Source organism: Arachis hypogaea, chromosome 7, assembly GCF_003086295.3.
Source record: "Arachis hypogaea cultivar Tifrunner chromosome 7, arahy.Tifrunner.gnm2.J5K5, whole genome shotgun sequence".
Classification (NCBI taxonomy): Eukaryota; Viridiplantae; Streptophyta; class Magnoliopsida; order Fabales; family Fabaceae; genus Arachis; species Arachis hypogaea.
The window spans coordinates 66,002,034-66,025,062 of NC_092042.1; the positions used below are offsets into that span (position 1 = coordinate 66,002,034).

General features: G+C 34.9%; 2 protein-coding genes across 2 annotated transcripts; both read left to right on the plus strand.

The window, feature by feature from the left end:
• Window positions 1-411: 411 nt before the first annotated feature.
• Window positions 412-4,615, plus strand: LOC112703285 (uncharacterized). Its single transcript, XM_025754675.3, has 10 exons — window positions 412-821; window positions 904-978; window positions 1,113-1,350; window positions 1,452-1,576; window positions 2,216-2,249; window positions 2,342-2,388; window positions 2,531-2,674; window positions 3,431-3,495; window positions 3,825-3,897; window positions 3,993-4,615. Exons 1-10 carry the CDS (start codon window positions 550-552, stop codon window positions 4,156-4,158), a joined length of 1,239 nt encoding a protein of 412 aa, XP_025610460.1. The 5' UTR covers window positions 412-549; the 3' UTR covers window positions 4,159-4,615.
• A 16,750-nt stretch (window positions 4,616-21,365) lies between these two features.
• Window positions 21,366-22,049, plus strand: LOC112703287 (putative pentatricopeptide repeat-containing protein At3g16890, mitochondrial). The gene has a single exon (XM_025754679.2). It carries the CDS (start codon window positions 21,366-21,368, stop codon window positions 22,047-22,049), a length of 684 nt encoding a protein of 227 aa, XP_025610464.1.
• The last annotated feature ends 980 nt before the right edge of the window (window positions 22,050-23,029 follow it).

A 23,029-nucleotide genomic window follows, 5' to 3' on the forward strand; every position in this document is an offset into this window, starting at 1 on the left:
TACAAACAAGTAAAATATAATACAAAACATATATATATATTAATTATTATTGTACGGATTTGTAGATTCGCGGATCCGCAAATTGGATATGCGGATGCAGAATATATATCCGCGATCTGATCTTTAAAGGGTGCGGATTGAATTCTATCCAATTCGATCAGTTTGCATATCGGATCGTATTCGCAATTTTTAGATTGAATACGGATATTTACCGCAAATTTGCAGATACAATTTGATCCATGAACACCCTTTGGGACGATAATACAAGTTGCTCTAAGAGGCGGATGGGTTAGACTCAATTTGGGTTAGCTCCGGAATGAGATACATTTGGGCTTGAATAAGTCAGGAAAAGACCAAATTGGTGGGCCTTCGGTCCAATTATATAGACTGACAATGGAAATGGAATATTTCAAGACCCAAAAAGAAAATAGAAAATGAAATATTTGGATTCCCTCCAATTTTTCTCTGTCCCTCCACACAGCTGATGAGATGAATAAAATGAACGGAAGGTAAAGCAATCGCGACTGCAAGTGCAAGTAAATACCTACAATGTCTTCTGAGGAGGTGGACCTGCTGCTTTCCCTTCAGGATCAGGAGAAGGTTCTCGAAACCCCTCCCGCTTCACCTGGATTCGCCGGTTACCTCTCTGACGATGACCGCCACGATGGAGAAAAGCCTGATATGTCAGTGTTCCGAGACGCTGTTCAGGATTGCCTTCAATATGAACCTAACCCTAACCCTGAGCCTAACCCTAAACCCAAAAGCAAGCCTCTTCTCACCAACGACGCCGATGTTGAGAAGTTTTCAGGTCTCCGAATAAGGTTTGCCTCCGCCTTTCACTTGTTTGAGCCATATAACTCGACTATAAATTATAATGATTATTTGTTTTTGTCCTTTCTTCAGGAATCAATTGCTTACCTCTAACGAGATTAGAGAATCCTTCTCAGACATTCGTTTTGTTCGCTTATCTGTGATCAAGTAATATTCTTCTTCATTTAGCGTTTGTCAATTTAAGTAAATGTTACACAATTGATAACTTTGTTAATGTAATTGTTTGTTATAGGTAATTTCATATCAATCTAACAATTTTGCTGAATTGTTGTTTACTGAAGGAATTTGTTGATTGGGGATACTTTTTCCGGAAGTTGGGTGACCGTTGGAGTGTTGACTGAGAAAGGGCCTCCGAGGACGAGTTCAACAGGGAAGACTTATTGCATTTGGAAAGTCGGCTGTCTCGATGAGAATACTGTTTCCTTATTCCTCTTTGGTGATGCTTACCAGAGGAACTCCCAGGAGCAAGTAGGAGCCGTCTTTGCGTTGTTCAATTCTGCTGTCCGCAAAGATCCCAAGGTTTCCGATCTCCTACTCTCACTATCACTTGCTTTATTCTTCTCTTATTTTCGTCACGGTTTGCTTAAGGTTATGCAATTTTTTTTTAAATGTTTTTGTAGGCTAATGGTTTTTCGCTGAGTGTATATTCCTCTGGTCAAATTTTGAAGATGGGCACCTCTGCTGACTATGGAGTTTGTAAAGGCAAAAGAGCAGATGGCATGGCTTGTACCCTTGTCATAAATAAGTACGAAAACAAATAAGAATCTAAAATTATATGGATATGATTGTCCAGTGAAATTGCATTAATAATTTATTTTTAGTCTATCTAGACCTTATCCAGTATGCTTAAGTTCTCATTAATGCAAACATGGCGTTAAACCCACTGTTAAAAATGCTCCCTTTACTGAATATGCTTATTTGAAATTACGATCTGGCACAGCTTGTTTCAGTCTCAATTATGGATGTTTTACCTTTTGCAATATCTATCAATGGTTTAATAACCATATATAGATTTGTTACAAAACTATGAGCAATTAATTGTAACCTGGATCCATGTGCTCGGTGCTTGTCGTGTATAAATGGATTTTAAGCTGTTTCTTTTGTGATACAGCTCATTCAGTAGATAACTTCCCCCGGATATTGTACTATAAACTTCACTCACTACTCATAATTAACTTCACTCATTCAGTAGATAACTTGCTTTTTAGTCAATTTCTCAAGGGAATATGTAATAACACTATATATACTAAAATAGGCTTAATGTCCTTAGGGTATGAAACTGTTTAATTGTAAAATATGCTTCTTCTCATTCTCCTTGCAGTATGATATTACTTTCCAGATGCTTATTGTTTGACTTCATAATTGTCCATCTGTGTTATTTCAGGCGTTCTGGAGCATATTGTAAATATCATAAATCAGTAAGTGGCATTTATTCATGCCCCCACCTCTCCTCTTGTTGACGTTTATTCTTAAAAGGATTTCAATTCACCTACGCAAAAATTTCTTGTAGAAAGCATCGGGGAAATATTCTACAATGAGAACTGAACTCAAGGGAGGGTGAGTCTTTTGCTCTTTCTAGTTTAGTTTGAATGTCTGACTTTTGCATTTAGTTTGTGCTGATTGATGAGCTTGTTTGACTGATTTGTCTAAATTCATCTCAGATGTGATAAACTTTTCTTCTTTTATGTTTTGCTTGCAGAAACTTACACACAGCATTTAGGTCTAGGGATTATCTCAAGTCAGAAGGAATTTACTTAGTTGATCCTCTTGCTGGAAAAGCAAGCTTGAAAAAGTCTCAGCCAGTGAAATTGTTGTCAGTGGATGGACTCAGAAAGGCATTGAGGTGTGTCATTGATTCATTGTTACCATGGTCTTGGTTCCTGCTGAGCTATATTGGATAATAATCTTAAGATTTTTTAATTATATTGAGTAAAGTGACAATTTTATCCTCAAGGATTTTGATTTCGGACTAATTATCTCTTGAAGGAAAAAAAAAAGTACTAATTAGATCTTTCACGATAGCAAACGGTGGATATGTATATCCTTTTGTCAATAGATAGTGCAGAACGAAATGAAGTTGTCTATATATTTCGTTGTCTATAATGGTGCGTGTCCCATTGCTACTATATAAGCATGGAAACGATATAGTTTTGGACCGTGACAGCATGGAAATGATATAGTTTTGGACTGTGAAACAGCATGGAAACGATATAATTTTGGATCGTGAAACATTCATCTTTTGAGTTTCTATATAATTTTTGTTGACCGCTCCCTATTGATCATAAATTTTATCAAAACAGGTGAAGTTTCACTCCGAAATTTGTTATGTACGATCTTTCATAAATAAACACATTAGGGTAGTTAACGATACATATAAGTACTATCATTAAATTTTATGTGATGAATTGATAGAAGGACATAACGTGTCTATCGTTTTCTATCGTAGAGGACCAAATTAATTTTTTTTTTTCTTCAGGTGATTAGTCTAAAGTCAATTTTCAAGGATTTAATTGTAATTTTACTTGTTTGTTTTTTTTTATTTTTTAAAACTTTTTTCTTCTTTTGGTGCCAAGTACTAATACTTTAATCTCTATATCAGCAACGCAGGAAAAGTAACAACTAAGACACACTCTCAGGGGATTAGATTTCTTGCTGAGGTCACAGGTGATTTGATTATCTTGAAGCTTTAATGCCAATAATTTATGTACTTATTCTATTGTATTCTTTAGCAGCTTTTTTTTTTTTTTTGGTCAAGTGGATTGGACAGCTCCCAATCCTAGGCATTACACACATATTTCACACACACACACAACACACTCACACACACTACCATGGGTATCATGGGTTCTTAAACCAACAACCAGCCTCAGCTGGGATTTGAACCCGGGTGCAGCGTTATATGAGACGGACAGGTATGCCAACTGTGCTGGGCCTCAGCTGCTTTAGCAGCTTTTTATTTTCTTATTTGCAGCTCTTTATTTTCTTATTTGCAGCAAAGTCAGGCCCAAAATTGATGAACAAAGGTCCAAAGGCTCCAAATGAACAAAGCAATGGCACGGATAAGAGGTGCGTGGCGAATAACGTTGCTCTCGCACTGTTGCATCTTATGCATGGACATATTTTTCCCTGTTAGAAACACGCTCTTTATTGATTGCTTTCAGGAAATCATCTTGTGTGAATGTGATGGGATCTTCTCCAGTCATAAGAAACCAACATTTGAATGCTAAAAGAACAAGAACTGACGAACAAATTGTCGTTGATAAAACAGTGAAGAGTACTGGAAAGATTATTGAATTGGATTTTGTTAGCTCTGATGAGGATATATGAAACTCAACCGTTGCTACAGTTGGTTTTTCTGCTGACTGCATAAACGTGAATGAAGGCTTCCTAGCGGCTAACGTCATTGGCGTTTAGAAGGTTTCTGTCTTAAGTTATATACGCTAAATTCTCTCACAAGAATTTCAAGTTTGTTTCACTCGGCGACATCAGTCACATAGGAAGAATGATTAGATCATTCACACTTATATTAGGGCCATGGGGCAAACAATCCAATGCAGCATCTTAACATATTTAGTTCGGAAATTCATTAGGTTCAATTTTGAACTTGATAATGCCGTGGAGTTGGATTACTGGATTTCCTCGAAAAATTAACGCTTCCAAATTCAACACATTTAGGATAGGTTTTTTTTTATCTTTATGAAAGTAGAATGAATAATATATTTTAATGTTGTAATTTTTTATATTTTTTTAAGATTGTGAAAGAAACCAAAATTAGAAAGTCTAATTTCTATACCTCAAAATTTTTTAATTTTTTGAAATAGAAATTGAATTTGAATTAAATGGCAACACATTTAAAATCAACACTCCAATTCATAATTAAAAAAAAAATGTCTAAAAAATAGTGTTAGGATAGAGAACCTTTGCTCAATTCAAGGAACGGCCCAATCTTAGTTTGGGCTACAAATTAAGTGGGTATTAAAATGTAGTCGGCCCCTGTTAATTTAAAAGAGTTTTTTGTTGGATTTTCCTGTTTTAAAAGTAGCTAAAATTTCCTTTTCTTGACTAATATTTTAAATTTTTAATACAAAAAAAGTAGCTAAAATCTTACATGAGGACAATAAAAAGGTTTACTTATTTCATGTAGTTTGTATTAATCTTTTTTTTTTCTTGGTATAGACCTCGCTTCAATAAAAAAATTCAAAAACAATATATATAGGTAAAACCCTTCTTATAATAATATATAAATTATTTTCTATGATATGTCGTTCTTTAATTGGTTGTTATTTTAACTATGGTTAAGTTATTTTAAAATTAAATTATAACCCAAAATAGATAATTGTATAATTTACTAAAATATTTAAAACTGAATCTTTGCTTCTTCCCCAAATCATGCTTACAGAGAACCCTAATTTAAGGAAGGCATTCGGAGGCAGGACACATATACATGAACAACACATGTTTAAAAAGTGTTTGGAAGTAGAGACATGAACACTGAACACATTGTCTTTGAGACAATTTTTTATATTTTTGTGTCTACTCTCTTACGAAGGACATTCATGGACACGGAATTTGGAAGAGTGAATATGGACTCTTTTATAAATTTTGTTTTCTTTTTTATCCATAGATATTTTTTATTATTCCACTATTACCCCTTCTTATTTTTTCTATTGCGTTATTCTCAAAGAGGTACTTTCTTCTTCCTGCTCTTTCTTTGTTTCTTTCTTTTTTAGGTACTCTCTCTTTTTTTAGAATTTTTTTATTAGGGTGAATAATTCTTTCCTTTTTATCGTTTTTATTTCAATACCATTTTAACTTTGTATTATATTATTTAATTTGTAATAAAAAATAATAAAAATAATTAATCCTAAAACTTTTAAAAGATAAATATTATCAAAAGTAAAATTGATCTTTTAAAATATTAAAAAATAATTTATAAGTTGTAATTGATTTTATATAGTTTAAAGAAAAATCAGTTTTTTGAAAAGAAAAATAAGTTTTTAGATAAAAAATTAGTTTTCTAAATAAAAATAGATTTTATGTGCAAAAACTAATTTTTTTTATGTAAAAACGGATTTTTTTTAAAATTGATTTTTTATTTAAAATTAATTTGGCTTATTAACCTAAATAAAATTTTTTATTAATCAAACTCAGATTTATTTTTTTTTAATCTTAACCATATGTATTCCTACATATTAATAATAAATTTAAAAATAAAATAATTATATTTATAAATTTTATTTTAATATAAATACTATTATATATTTTTTTATTAAAATTTTTGGCCTCTTCAAACATTTTTTTTCAAGTTTCGTCTGTACTCTTACGTACTCTCATTCTTTATTAAATTAGTTTGTACTTAATGTATAAAATTTGGAATCACATGACTACTTTAGTCATTTCATATAATATTTTAGTCTTGTGCATGTGTATCCAAACATAACATTGGACATTACATTAGTATTTTGTACATCGTATCCAAACACAATACACAAAAGATAATTTTTAGTGTCTCCGTCTTAATATTCTGTCCTATCTCTAAAAACAAACGCAGCCTAATTGATGCAGTGGAAATAGCAGGACCAACTCTAGGACCTGTTCTACTTTTAATGAGTGAATATTTGATGTCTAGCTTCAGTAAATCATACCAATCTAGGTCCACTCTTGGTTTGTCATATTTCATAACTGTAAGCATTTGTGATAAGAAATTATATCAGACTTGGAAAAAAATGTATCATTAATATAGGAAGAATGGCACAAGATGAGAGGATAATAGGCCTGTCTTACAAAAAGAAAAAAAAAACAAAGAGGAAAGAAAAATCAACTAGTGAATCATAGCCTTTCGATCCCACAATATATTTAAGTAGGAAAGTCCTTTAAAAAGATGCGAATCTTTGTACTGTACAGGGGCCAAATATCTAGTTCTGTCCTATAAAACTTGTTTAACCGAAAATCTACTTTGAAGGTGCATAAATTGTGTTCCAATCAAATACATGTATAAATTTTCTAAAATAACTAAAATGAAAAAAAATTAAAAAGGCGAAGGTGAAGCTTAGCAGGAACGAATTTGAGTAGGAAGGAACAGTAGAAGGGAAGAAATGTTCTTTACTCACCAAGGGAGGTGTTCTTCAATGAAATGGTGGAACGAATCAAATTAATGCTGATTTGGTAAAAAACATATAAATTTACTTTTTAATATTTACAAAAATGATATAATTATCCATCTTAAAAAAATATTTAATTACAAAATGACTCTACTTTAGTTAAGATGTTACTTTTTATTGGGTTAAATTAACTCAAATTAAAACTAAACATCCAATTGAAATGTGCCACGTCATAGAGGATAATTTACAGGTTGATTTAGATGGGATTGGATAGAACTCACCATGTTATGAGATTTTTTATGTAAATTAAATAAATATAAAAATTACGAAAAATAAATAAAAGGTGAGTTATTTACAAAAATATACTACGAGACACACCTCGAATATTGAGGGGGTAACCCAAAAATGAGCACATTTCGGATGCTGAGACTTTGTGCTATGACCAGGTGACGCCGAGTCACATCTTGAGTGCATCTGGGATATGTATAAGTATAGAAATTGGATACTGTGCATCCGAGATATGAGCATTACGTGTAGGGGGTCTTAACACCCCGAGATATGTACAATCGTCGTGATTATAATCTCGGTTTTTTCATTTTTGTGACTTTCTAAACGCTTGAGTTTGAGTTCCTTCAAGAAATATGTCCCCCCTAACAATACGTCCGCGAAGTAGATATCAACAAATTGAATGCTACTTGGCACGTAGTTAGAGTTTTAGACTTTGAGGTTAGTAGTTTAACATTGTTTTATTGTTAGTGAATAATAAGTTTAGATGTTTAGTCTTTAGTAACTTAATTAATGGGATAGGTATAGTGAGTAGACTAAATTAGAAGATCTATATTAGTTTCATTGGTATACCTAGTATATGGTTTTATACTTTGTATAATTGATTGTAATTACTTAAGTTAAATAAATAAAATAGGTAACTAGTTATGAGTTAAGTTAAATAAATAAAATAAGTAACTCTCATTTAATATGTTAGTCCGATGACGGAGGAAAAATGTCGGTAGAGATTTTCACAAAAATATCGCGTTGCAAGTATAGTTCTAAACCGACAATTAGACCTCAATTAATATTTAAATTGTTTATCACTTAAGCAAACCCAATAAAATTAACCGAAGTATTTAAATCTCGGGTCGTCTCTCAAGGAATTACAGGGAAGTGTACTTATAATTGATTGTGGAAAAGTATTTTTGGGGCTTTTGTGATAAGAGACGAGTAATGTAAATAACAAGGAAATAAAATAACAACTAAGAAAAGTCCTAGCAAGGATTGAGAATTGGAATTCCTATCCTCATTATCATTATCAATTGTGATGGTAATTGCCTTTTACTTTCACTTAGTTAACCTTTAACAATAAAAAGTCAAGTGAGCAAAATGAACTTAAGTTCACAAGTCCTAATCAAAGATTAGATTTAGTGAAGTCTAAGTCAACTAGCAATTTTCAATCACCAATCATCAAAAGAATTTTGATAACTCAAGAGTTTCTAATTGATCAATCCAAGTTAAGAACATAAAAATCTAATTTAAAATCCAACCAAGCATTTTATTAAACACTTGGAAGATATAAAATAAAAACAAAGAAAACTAACAAGACATAGCAAAATCTAAGACTACAAAAGCAAGGAAATAACAATAGCAAGACAATTGAACAATAAGAAACGTAAAACATAAATTGCATCAATGAAAGTTGAAAGTAACAGACAAGTTCATAAACTAAATTAGCAAAATAAAGGAATCAATAAGAGAAATAGATAACTAAAGTGCTAGAACAAATAGGAGTAGAAGAAAACTAAATTAAAGCATGGTAGAAATATGAATTTGAGAAGAACTAAAACTAAAAGAACCCTAAAACCTAGAGAGAGGCTCTAAAATTATGTGAATGAAGTGTAAATGATTGATTCTCCCTTTCTAGCTCCACTCTGCAACCTCTAATCAATAATTTCGGGTCTGAAACTAGGTCAAAAGCAGTCCAGAAATCGCTTCCAGCGAGTTCGATTAAGTGCAGCACGTGGCGCTCTGTCGCGCGTACACGTCACTGAACAATTCCTGGTCACGTGTACGCGTCATTTGCCTCTTACACTGGTCACGCTGATCTTACGATGCGCATGCATGGGTGATGTGTACGTGTCACTTAACTGTAAGGCAACTATGGAAAATTGCATATTATTTTAAAGTCCCAGATGTTAGCTTTTCAACGCAACTGGAACCGCCTCATTCGGACCTCTGTAGCTCAAGTTATAATCGATTTAGTACAAAGAGGTCAGGATTGATAACTTAGCAATTCCTTCAATTTCTTGTGTTCCTTCCACTTTTGCATGCTTCCTTTCCATCCTCTAAGCCATTTCTGCCCTATAAACCCTGAAAACACTTAACGCATATATCACGACATCAAATGATAATAAAGGAGGATTAAAATTAGCAAATTTAAGGCCAAAGAAGCATGTTTTCAATCATGGCACAAAATAAGGAAGAAAATTGTAAAACATGCGAATTATATGAATAAGTGTGAGAATAATGGATAAAATCCACTTAATTCAGTACAAAATAAATCGTAAAATGGCGGTTTATCATTCGATAAATAGGTATCTATTGCATTTAATATAAATGTTTATCTAGGTGGTTTATAAGTTTTAGCAATGTTTAGCAACAAGTAATGGTTTAGACGAGATTAATATGCGCGAGTAAATATTTTGAGAATTACAGAGACTACGGTTACTGTTGCCACACTGTTTGACACTGGGTCTCCCACCACCGGCCATCCTGTTGCCTTAATTATATAAGGGAGGCTGGATTTGGGCATGCAGTAGAGTTGAGAGATTTCATGTTTGACAATTTATTTATCTCTGTATTTGTCGAACGGTGGAGGCCCAAGACCCACACGTTCCACCATCCATGGGGTGAGACTAACATTACGCTCCAAGATGTTGCCTACCACATTGGTCTGTGCACGGCTAGAGAGCCCATTGGTGGTTGTATCAGAGACTTACAGTGATGGCATATGGACACCCCACATGGGAGTGGATTGAGGATTTACTTAGCGCCAGGCCCTCACCACAACCGGAGGGAGGGAAGCAGATTTTCGGGGTGAGGATAACCTGGTTCAGGGACAGGGTTGCACACATTCCTGCTGAGGCAGCCCTGGATACACTCTGTCAGTATGCCCAATGCTACTTGATGATACTTATTAGGGGGTTTCTATTAACAGACAAGTCAGCTACACTTGTTCCTTTGAGATGGTTGCCGCTGCTGGAAGATTTCGATCGTTGCAGCCAGTTGTCATGGGGTCTGCATTGCTCTGTCATACGTACCACTCATTATGCACCGTGGTAAGGCGTGATGTGACTGACATTGCAGGATGCATGCCACTTCTTGTCTCGTAGATCTACCATAGGTTCCCGTATTTTAGCCCGATGGGATACAACGTCGTCAGGTTCTCACTTGCTTCTAGGTACCTACATATTGTAAATAATTTTTAACTTACCAAGTAGTAGTCATTGAACATGTGTTATGTTATGGAATATAATTAATTAAATTATGTTCATCTATCTTTATTCTGCGTATGTTGGCAGGACTAGAGCAGCAAAGTAGATCGTCATTCTGGTAGGATCCAGAATTTGCGTCATTGCATTGATGCCCTAACATTTGACCAGGTATGACAGTTTGTGGTTTCTATATTTTTTCCATGCATTGGTATATCGTTTCTAATTATGGTACTTTAACCTGATGTGAACAGTTTCGATGTACACCTTACGAGGATCTCCAGCTACATCAGATTGCGTCCGACTAGCTTATGAGTGACGTAAAGATTTATACATCGAGGGCTGTCGTCCCTCTCATCTGCTTTCACTTTGTAGAATTTCATCATGTAGACAGAGTGAAGAGGCAGTTAGGGGGCAGCAGCACATGCTTGCAGATCCAATGAACGTTGACAACTATCTTTTCAAGACGACGAAGGGAGATGACACTTAGTGACCCCACGTGCACCATGAATAGTACAATCTATTCAGGGCCGTTACCTATAACGATAAGCATTTTCGAAAAATTTAAAATATAAATAAGTTATAATTTATTTTATTAATTTGAGCTCCTTATTTTTAAAAATTAATTTATTAAGGTTAATTAAATTAATTTTATGATTATTAAAGTTTAATTTAATTATAATTTATTTTATTAATTTAAACTATTTCTTAAAAATTATTTCATTAGACAAAATTAAATTGATTTTTATCATTATTATTATCATTTGAATTTGGATAACTTAAGGTTATTATATAATTTTTCTATAATATGATATTTTACATAATTAATTTTATGATAACTAGAGTCTAAATAAATTAAAAGATTTATATAATTTTTATTATAATAAGATATTTCGAGAAAGGACAAATTATTATTATTATTATTATTATTATTATTATTATTATTATTATTATTATTATTATTATTATTATTAAAATAAAGTTTAGTGAATATTATTAATATCGAGTTCAAAATCTGCTAATATGAGTAAATATCAGTTCTCTTCGGTGAGCTTAGTTTTGCTAATATTTCATCGTATATCTTTTATCATTATGTTACTAATGTTATTTATATTAGTAATTCATACATATTTATTCCAATATATATTATTACTTATGTTTTAATATATTCAGCTTTCATAGTTATCTGTTCAATATATTTATAACTTGAACCGCTGACTCAGCAGTTTAGAACCTTGACACATGGTCACTTAGTGACACTTGCCCCTTTTAATCAAACACATTATCACCATCATAAATCCTCTCTTGATCACCGAAAATCACAAAAAAAAAGAAAAAGTGAGCCGTGACTGATAGAGAATGAGAACCCCCATGACTGAAAACCTTCGACTCTTGATTTTTTGGAGATCCATAACTCCAATAAAAAATCTAATCCCATTAAAGTATTCGTATCTTCCTTCTCTTCACGTTGGTGTCACTTTTCTTCGGGAGAAGTCGCCGGAGGAAGCCGCTGAACCTTCCATAGCCGCAGCAGTGAGGAGCGTCTCTGTCGAGTTACCATGAGAAGAGTCAAACAGGATAGAGAGAAGATATGATGGAGAAGAGGGGAAGGCGTGGTGGTTTTGTTCATTGCCGTTGCAGCCACCAGAGCCGTCAGGAGCTGCAGTAGTTGCTGTTTGATGCTGACCGGAAGAGTGGAGGTGATGGTGGCGCTGCTCTGTGTGACAACAAGCGGCTGCGTTGTCACTGAAGCTCTCTGTCCCTGTTGCTGGACAGGAGAAATAAGATTTTTGGATGCGTTTGGTTTTATGAGTTCGACTATTGAGGTAGGTGCGATTTCTTAAACTCAATTTACTATTCAAGAATTGTTACATGTCGATATTAATGTGAAAAATATATTTTTATGATTTTTGTAAGTTCTATGGATTAAATTGAATTATTTAAGATGACTCTAATCATTTGTTTGATTGAATTATTAATTGGCTGTGGTGGCTAGAAATTATGATTTTTTATTGTTTATGTTGAAGATAGTTTAAATTGTGATTTACTGGAACCGGTTTGATTTTGAATTAGTTTGATTTTATAAATAATTTGCTATTGAAGTTGGTTAGTGTTGGAAAAAGATTTAATATTAGAATTGGTTTTGTTGATTTATCGAAAATGATTTTAAGAACTAGAAATGATTTGAGATATAAAAATGATTTGATTTTTAAGAAACGGTTTGATTTTGAAATGATTTAATACTGGAAATTATTGGGAAGGGTTTCAGGGATGTTAAGATGGGACCCTTGAAGGATGGCAAACTTCGGATTTCAGAGAAGATGCTGTCCAAATTTTTATAAAAATTGGAGGCTTCGTTTGAAATGATTATTTAAAAAGATTTGGATTTAAGGGTTATATGGTTTGAGTTTGAGTTATTAAGAAAATGATTACGTTTTAAGCTTGATTTATTTAGAAAAGAATGAATAATGTTTTAGGTTGGGACTGTTGATGGAGCTAGTTTTGGTGTTGGAAGAGATATGTGAAGTAAGTAAGTGATGTGATGAGTATTAAGATTATGATTGTGAATTGTGACAGTATGTTCTATTCCGTTCTTGTTGCATCACTTTCTCTCTGTTTGTAAAGTGTGTCGGACACTATATCGCATGAGTGTGTCGGGCACTATATCCCAAGAGCGTGGCAGGCACTATATCCCAAGAGTGTAGGAGTACTTTACTCTAGAAAGTGTGTCGGGCATTATATCCCAAGAGTGTGTCGGGCATTATATCCTAAGAATGTGACGAGTGCTATATCCCAAGAGTGTGGGAGTACTTTATCCCGGATAACGCAGTGGGCACTATATCCTGTGAGTGTGGCAGACACTATATCACAAGAGTATAGGGCATGTCAGAGAGACGATATCCGGGTTAGCTACCAGGTGTGTTGGATTCTGGCAAAGTAACCGACACGTGAGCTCACGGCTAGTAGGACAGGCATGCATCATGTTGCATTTGTTTGCTTTGTTTGGTGTGCTTAAGTGTTTTGGTTTACCTAACTGATGAATTCTATTTAACTGGTAACTGTGATACTTGATGTAACTGTTCTTTAAATGTGTTTGCCTTGTATTTATTTGTGCTTATGATTGATTTCTATTTTGAAGTATCGGTGATGGATTGATGATTAGTTTATTTGTTTTGAGTTCGATCAGAGGCCGGGTTGATTTGATTTGGGCCAGAGACCGCGATTGGTTGGATCAGTGGTAAGCTTGTTTGTAATGGTTTCTTAGTAACCGGTGAAATGTTTGGTATGTTTTTTTGTGTGAAATTTTATAAGAAAAATATAAGTTTTAGATTTGGATAATGAACTGACAATCACTGTGACTGAAAATAGTTTTATTTAAAAAATATTGTCTTATATCAATTCTTAAAAATTCTCTACTGAGAACCAGCAAGGACGATGCTCTCACTACCTACAGACTTCTCTTTTAAGGACGGACGAGGAAGCAAAGGAAGTTTTTGCTAAGTCTTTGGTTGTACTATTTTTGATTGTGTATAAGTCATAATTTTTCCTTCGCCCTTGTCATTAAAACTGTGTAAGAGGGATATGAGTTATATGATTGGTATGTCTATAATATGTCTAAGTTTCTTGTATAAGAAGTTTTGTACATATGTATTTGCATGTTGGTAAAAAATTAAAAGTATTTCCGGTTTTTCCAACAAAAATAGCGATACGTTTTCGAGTCAAAGGCTCATATCGTATTATTAAATATATGAAAATCGTTGTAATATTCTCGCTATCAGAGTGGCGCAGCCGGAAGCATGACATTCTGATAGTAATTAAGGGTATTACATTACCAGATACAGCATTTGGTTACGATCGATGGCCATCTGGACCTTCGTCCGACACGTGAGTACCTTACCTAGTGGCAACAAGTTTGTAGAGTTAGATTTCTCTCAGGGGAGGAGGTCCTTACCGATCTCAGAGTAGCAGCCCTACTGAACAATATCCTCCCTACGGCTCTTGGTAAGAGAGACGAGTTACAGTTACCATGGGATGTCCTAGATCAGAGGCGACGGGTGAAGAGGCGCGATCTCGAGATAATGTCCGGAGACCGGGACAGAGGGCACGCGATCAGCGCATCAGGAGGGACGGCAGAGATCCTCAGAACGGTGATAGAGACTAGCACTTGTCAAATGAGGAGGCTGAGTATGCACGACAGGAGGGTATACCGGAGGATGACATCCTTGATCCACATGTAGAGCTTCTATCCGACGCATTCTTTGCTGAGCATGAGGCCGACATGGCCAGGACGCTTATGCCGGGTACCTCCATCCCTAGTCACCACCCGACTGATGACACCGCTTGGGACCAGGCCCAATTCGACATTAGATCTGATGTTGTGATAAACCTTGATGACATGTTCCAGATCGTAGGTGCGATTGAGGATGCGATGGATGAGTTGGCAGGTCGTTATCAACAGCAGAGAGACGATACCAACATACCAAGGTCATCGAGCTGTGTATTAGTCCAGCATGGTTCAGCTCCATCATCATATTACTAGACTTCGCCTCCACCCCACCACCAGTATGGATCCGCACCATCATCCTATTATCAGACTTCACCTCCACCACCATAACCACCTTTGTCAGGATCCATCTTGCCACCACCTCCTCCGCTGCCTTCTGTGCATGGAGCAGCTCCTCCAACACCACAGCCACCTTTGTCGGGATCTGTCTGGCAACCACCTCCTCTGCCGCCTCCTGTGCATGTAGCATCTCCTCCACCACCACCCCCAGCAGACTCCACCCATTGCAAGCCACCCAGCTATTTGTCCTCAGCCATACCATCCTCTGAATATGTGTCGTCCTTGTGGATGTGGGACTAGACACCATTTGGACCCCGCAGGCAGACGGTGTTAGTGTACATTATGACTATGTATTTTGATCATCAATTATGCTTTTTTTAGTTGATTATTCATATACAACTCTAGATATTATGATCGTCAGTCATGCCTTTTTAGTTCATTATTCATGTATGACTCTAGATATTATGATTGCCAGTTATGGTTTCTAAGTTGGTTATTCATGTATGCTTTTTACGTTAATATTTTAAGTTGATTATTCATGTATGATTATGTATTATGCAGTATCGAGATCATTAGTTACGCATCCTTAACATTAATGCTTTAAGTTGATGTGAAAGCAACAAAAGTAAAGAGTAACATGTTAAGGATTCCTGGCTGTAGAAAAATATGTTGTCTCAAATTCGAGAAGAAAAATGATCATGACTCTGTTGCCTCAGACTCAACTAATGCGAAAGCTATGGGAAGAATGTTGTTGTTTACATATTGAGCCACAGCAATTAACATCACGCCCCCGTACTTTTCATACAAGTGTGTCCCGTTCACAAATACAAAAGGATGGCAATGCTTAAAGGCTTCAATATATGGAGGCAATACCCAAAAAACTTTATCAAACTGACTCCACTCTCTGTTAACCATGTCCCTATTGTAATAAGGAACAACGCAACCATGAATCATACCTGGAAGGCACTCCTGCAAAGCTTGTAAGAGTGCAGGTATCCTGTTGTGCGACTTTTCTCAGTTGCCATAAATCTTGGCAATCGCTTTCTACTTTGCCATCTACACATTTCGATATGAGAGCTTAAAATGGTAACTCTGATGCACCACACTTTGCAACACCGGAATAGACACCGACGGGTCAGTCTTTATCATAGGTAATATGACCTTGCAAATCAAACCACTATCCAGCTGAGCTATGTTCTTGAGATACGGTAGGTGCCAGACAGGTATGTAATCCACTAAACCTACGCACCTCCCTACAAATTTCTCGTGGATGTCAACATTATGCAAAATACAAAACTAACGTGATAGACTCTAATGCATCTAAAATAAATCGTAACATATACCAGTAATTCAAGTTTTATTGTAGTGCCATACTAAGACTCCATAAACAACCATTGGTAAATTTCTTGCAACGACAGTGGCATTTAAGCATATCTGACTCCAGAATTCTGTACTCTGCATTCCATCGAATACTGTAGTTCTTCACTGCCATTAGAATTGCTTTAGAGTTCCTGAACCTATGCCCAACTTGGAATTCCACCCCACCATCTGTGTTATAATCCTCCTCGTCATCGGTGTTCAGAAGATCGTAGCATTACGTCCGAGTTCAACGTCTGATAATGACTAGGAACATCTGACAGTCGAGAAATGGCCAAAGGGGAAAGCTGAAAAAACCTACCAACACCACTCCTAGGAGTCTCCAGCACATACTCATCTTCAGAAAAATATAAGTTGAATCCCCCTTATTGTCATCCTCGTCGGCACTATCATGAGGTTGGGTGTAGTGGATCAGTGTGGCCTCGAGTGGAAAAACTTCAGGACTCAAAGGAGACGGCCAACCACTGACAACCATGTCACGGACTGCAGCATACCACTTCATCACATGTTGCGGCATTAGCCGTGCATGTGCACCGAACATTACCCTCACATGTTGATTCCCATCAATCCAAAATAGTATGGTCGGTAAATCCACCATTCGGAAGTGCGTGCAGAAATCTATATGCAACTCGCCTAACCTCCTTCGTACCTACTCCCCCCATATTGCTCAGCATAATCGTCTTTAGCGCATCCAGGCTATCAACACGGTTAGTGTTCAACAGGACAGTCTTATCAGACTCAAAAATCACTCCTTCATCACCGTATCTGACTATCCCATTGGGATAAACCACAACAAAGAAGAATTGATTATTCTCCATCAGAATAAAATGGAAAGAAGAGAAAGAAAATATTAGTTTGTGAATTGTGTGAGGGGAGGTATTGGTATGGGCTCTATAAATAGACTTATTTTCTAACATATTTTGGGTGTAGAGACATCTAAACCATTATACACATATTTTGGATGTTGGGACCCTAATTAAGTCGTTTACTATATCTCGGATGCTGATGGAGAAATTAGGGAGTTGTACATATCTCGGATGCTGAGACTCCCTTCACATAATGCTCATATCTCAGATGTTTAGTATCTGATTTCTATACTTATACATATTTCGGGTACACTTAGGATGTGACTCGGTGTTACCCGGTCATAACACGGAATCTCAGCATCCGAAATGTGTTTATTTTTTGGTTACTCTTTTAGTATCCGAGATATGTTCTATAGTACATTTTTATAAATATCTCATCTTTTATTTATTTTTATAATTTTTATATTTATTTAATTAAAAAAATTCCCATGTTAGGAGGTCGATGAGACAATGTTTTGTTCAGAAATTGTATGTTTTTCCTCTATGCATGTATTAACTGATTGGTTTCTTGTCTGGATGCATCCTATAGTTAATTGATCTCTATTACATGGGACAATTGTAAATTGGAACAGGGGGTTGTGAAATTCGAAGTATTGAGAGAGAGAAATTTTAGGGTTCTACGAAATTAAAATTCAGAATAATGAAGAAAGAAGAAGGTGCTTACTTTATTGATTGGCTTTCATTGCCGTAAATGTGGAGTTCACTTAAGTGTGTAACAGATAACAACCATTTTTTAGACTCAAACTTTTTTTTTAATTAAAAAATTGCTTTGATAATTCTTCTCCTCTAATATTTTAGAAATTGCAAAATAGGCTGTATTGGAAATTCTGAAAAATTACACAAATATCAATTTATATGATATTTGGATTAGCTAATGACATTATTTCAGTTTTTTACTTAAAAGTTTCTAAATATGTAGTTGAATTATTTTGTTTCAACTGGATAATTATTGTGATATTAATGTTATTTTGAAATTTGATATTGAACTTCGAAAATTATATTGATGAATTTGTGATTTTTATTACTCTTATCAAGTGGTACAAAGTAAGTATAAATATAACTTCATATTATTATTATTATGAAGCATTAAGTTTGAGAACTTAAATGATAAAATATTATACAAAATAATTTATAAAGTGAACATTTTTTCCCGTGTAAGGAGTGAACATTTATTTCAAAGTCCTTCGGCCATACTCTTTAGTAATATTATTAAAATATTAAATAATTTATACGTAGACTTAGATATCCAATCATAATTTATAACATATTTGCAAGAAACGTGTATGAACAAAAAGATTTGGATCCTCTAACATTTGAATTTCATTTTAGAGAATAAAGTGTGATTTTCTATTCTTGAATAGTTTCTCTTTCATATTTATTTTTGATCCTACTTATGAAATAAATGGTGAGAGATTATACTTTACTCTTTAAAATAAAATTCATGATCCAAATCCTGGATAAAATACAGCTTGGCCTTTGCTTATAGGAGCATGCATCTATCTGTGCATTGATCCATACTTTGCAGTTTGCATGCTGGAATTGCTTATTTGCTTTTTGTTTCTATTAGGCCTCACCCTTGATTTTATCTATCTATATAACTTTACATTCATGTTAATAATTAAAAAAAAAACCTATTAAATATATGATTATTAATTTTTTGTATATACATGATCTTTTTAATAATTTTAATATAAAATTATATATAAACAAAAAAGTTATTTAATAAATCAGTTATTTGGGTATGAATATATATTATTTTATATATTTTTAATCTGTTTTTATATTTTATGTAATTTATACAAATAAATGATTTTATCTATGTAAATAGAATTACACTATATTTCATAAAAACGCACAAATAGTGTCCTTTATGTCGTTCGAGTTGTAGGAAGCTACTACGCGCAGAATTGTCATGATTCAAACCCTCGACACTTGTTTAAGCTGACAAGTAAGTTGACCACTCGATCAATCCAAGTTACTTTATGCTTTCGAGAATCTATTCCCATCATGTGTTCCAAATTGAAGATGTTTTCTTGGCATTGATTAGAACCCAACCCAACTCAAAGGCCCAATCTGAATTCAAGACCATGAAAACCTAGCATTAAATTCTCCAAAATTCTAATAATTTGAGTTGGTAGAGTAGTCAACTCACTCGTCTGCTTAAGCAAGTGTCGGGAGTTCAAATCCTCTCTTGTGCATATAGTAACCCATTGGCAAGTGACGGACACTTAAATATATCTTTTGTTTTTCTAGTTGCTTTCTTTTGCTTGTGCTCCGCTTCTCTTCTACTGTCATTTTTCTACATTTAACAAGAAATCAAAGGACTCAAAATATTGATAAAATATCATACAAAAGCACATGATAATCCCCTTGGATTTTTCGGTGACCACCTTAGCATCCTTTTCATCGGAAGTATCCTCCGACGAGCTTAGGAGCACACTTGTCAAATTTTAAAATCATTTAGAGACTATTTTGTCAATAACAAAAGTCAAGTACCATTTTGTCAATGATAAAATCTTTGGGTATCGATTTAGTATTTGGAGAAAACTCTGCGTACAAGCGATTAGGGCTTGTAAGTATTACAAGCCAATTAAACTCTAATCCCCAAAATTCGCTGCAAGTGCTACGTTCCTTACACGCGCTACATCCCTTCTTCTTCTCCTTCTTTTTCGATCGTTCTTTTCTCCTCCTTTCTCACTGGTTTGTTCTTCGTCGTTGACGTTAGTTCCTCCACATACTGTTACGGCACGTTTTCACTGCACATTCTTCTTCTTCTTGCTGCACGTTCTTCTTCCTCTTCCTCTTCTTCTTCTTCTTCTTTTCTTTTGTTTCTTGCCTTCTCTTTCTCCTTATTCATTTACGTGCTTTTCTCTCTGTTTTCTTTTTTCGTTATTCTCGATTTCTATTGTTTTTTGACATCAAGTTCTGAAATCGTTTTTGAAGAAGAAGAAGTAGCAGAAGATGAGGAGGAGAAAGAGAAAGAGTTCTGAATTATGAGACAACTACAGATAAACTGCATTATTGTTATGAGACAACTACAGATAAAAAAGAGTTCATTTAGAAAATCAGATCAACTACTCCATATACAATCAATAATTAAATCTTCTGGATTAGTTACTCCATGTTACAAGATGTAACAAGCAGTTGACTTTATTAACTTGGTTACATATAGAGATTAAGACTTTGATGAAACTGCACCTCCCTTCTAAATAAAACAGAGGAAGAATCCAATGTAATATTGTATATGACAATCTAATTCCATCCTTTTATTTCTTAATCCATTGATTATCAGGCAAACACACTAATGTCGAAACCCTAAGCCAAAAAAAACTCCCCTAAAATACTTAAAATCAAATTAATGGTACAAAACCAGGGAATGATTGAACATCTAACTAATAAGCCAAAAAATTAAATGGTAGTCACTGAAAACATAAACCCTATCAGAAAATAAATACAAAAATTAACATATACTAACATGTAAAGCAAAATGCATTTAGCTAGAATGTATAAAAAAGAAACAGAAGAGGAACCAAAAGTGAAACAAAAACACAAAGCATCATCATGGGTATAGAAAATTTTTTATTCACTATTTTTCTTACCTCAAACTTAGTTAACGTAGGTGAAGAAAAGACGGCCGGTACAATGCAAAATGGTTGAAGAGAAGAGAATCGCGACTTTAACAAATCTAATAAGTCAGACTCGTAACAGCACTATTGAAGAGAAGAGAAAGAAGAACAGTCCCATTTATGGGGAGACGCTTATTTAACTACCACGTTTGCCATCTCAAAATATGATACCATGTTTTGTGTTGTTTAAGCACCAAATCAAAACGACGTCGTTTTAGTAAAGTTCAGTATAGTATTTTATTATACATGTTATTTTTTTGATAATGATTCTGTGATAGAAATTATAGGAACTAATGTAATTAAAATTTAAAAAATTTAAAGACTAAATTGAGATAATTAAAAATTTAAAGACTAAATTGATATTTGAGTGTAACTTTGACGGACAAAATTAAGTATTTTCTCAACTGATCTGATATTGGTGTAACTTAGCAGAGTAGTTATTTCTTTTCATTATTCTGATATAGGCGCCACCCTGCAGCACTAAAGAGAAGGCTGGTTGATTCGTTGAGGGAAGAAATATGAGTGAGAGACTGAGACGCTTCTCTTCTTCACCATCACCTCCTACACACACACTATCTTCTTCTTCTTCTTCTTCTGCGAGTCAACCCTCAAATTCTTCACCCATTGATCACTCTTACATCGCTCGCATACTTTCCAGAACCGATTGGGCTTTGTTGCTCAAACACGAATTCTCCAAAAACAAGGTATCTTTGCTCAACCCTCGTTTTGTTGTAAGCATTTTTCAAAACAAATATAATCCTTTACACTCCATACGGTTCTACACGTGGGTTTCTGCTGCAAACCCCTCTTTGGCAAATAATCAAACACTTCATAGGGTATTAGGGAACACTCTTTATAGGACTGGCCCTGTTGTTTTGTCTGCTGATTTGATTAAGGATGTTTCTGATTCCGGTTTTCGGGTGTCCGAGGAATTGTTGTGTGTCTTGTTTTGGAGTTGGGATAGGCTTGGTTTGGCCATATATTGTGGTGATGTTTTTGGGCAAATTTCATTCTTGGGGATTAGCCCTAGAACTATGTTGTATAATGCACTAATTGATGCATTGGTGAAGTCGAATTCGATTTATCAGGCTTATTTGAGGTTCCAGCAGATGTTGGCGGATAATTGCACCCCGGATCGGATCACCTACAATATCCTCATTCATGGTGTATGCCAGAAGGGGGTGGTGGACGAGGCGCTTTGATTGATTAGGCAAATGAAGGATAGGGGGCATTTCCCTAATGTTTTCACCTATACAATACTAATTGATAGGTTTTGTAACGCAGGGAGGGTTGATGAAGCCTTCCGAGTTCTTCATATGATGAAGGAGAGTCGAGTTAGTCCAAATGATGCCACACTTAGGACATTAGTTCATGGGATTTTTTTTATGTATAGAGGATACAAGTAAGGCACTTGAATTATTATCCGATTTTCTTGAAAGGGAGCCTACCATTTTAAGTTAGGTTGTGATACCATTTTGTATTGCCTACAAATAAGTGGACGGCAAACAATGTAATTGTGTTTTTGAGGAAAGTGCTAGGAAGAGTTTGTCAATGTTATAATGGTTTGTTTGGTAAAAGGAGCAAATCATAAAGATACTTGTGAGATGTCTGAAAGTTTCAGAAAGCTAGGTTTGAAGCTGGGGGTTGATTCTTATCTTTTACTTCTTGAAGCCTTATACAAGGACGGACAGAGCGAAGAAGGGGATCGAATCTTTGATCAAATGACTGTGGATGGTCTAATTTCGAGTGTTTATGCGTATAACATGATTATTGATTGCTACTGCCGAGCCAAAATGATGGATCATGCATCAGCAAATTTTAGAGACATGCAGCTTAAGGGCTTCACCCCAAACCTTGTGACATTCAATACCCTCATTAATGGCCATTGCAAGGATGGAGCTATAGCCAAGGCACAAGAGCTGCTGGAGATGCTCTTGAAAAATGGACTCAAACCCGATATCATTACTTTTAGTTCTATAATTGACGGACTTTGTCGAATAAACAGGACTTGGGAGGCTTTTGAATGCTTTAATGAGATGATTGAGTGGGGCATCAATCCAAATGCCATTGTTTACAATATCTTGATCCGGTCTTTATGTGCCATTGGGGATGTTTCGAGATCAACAAAACTTCTAAGGAGAATGCAAAAGGAAGGAATAAGCCCTGAGACGTACTCCTATAA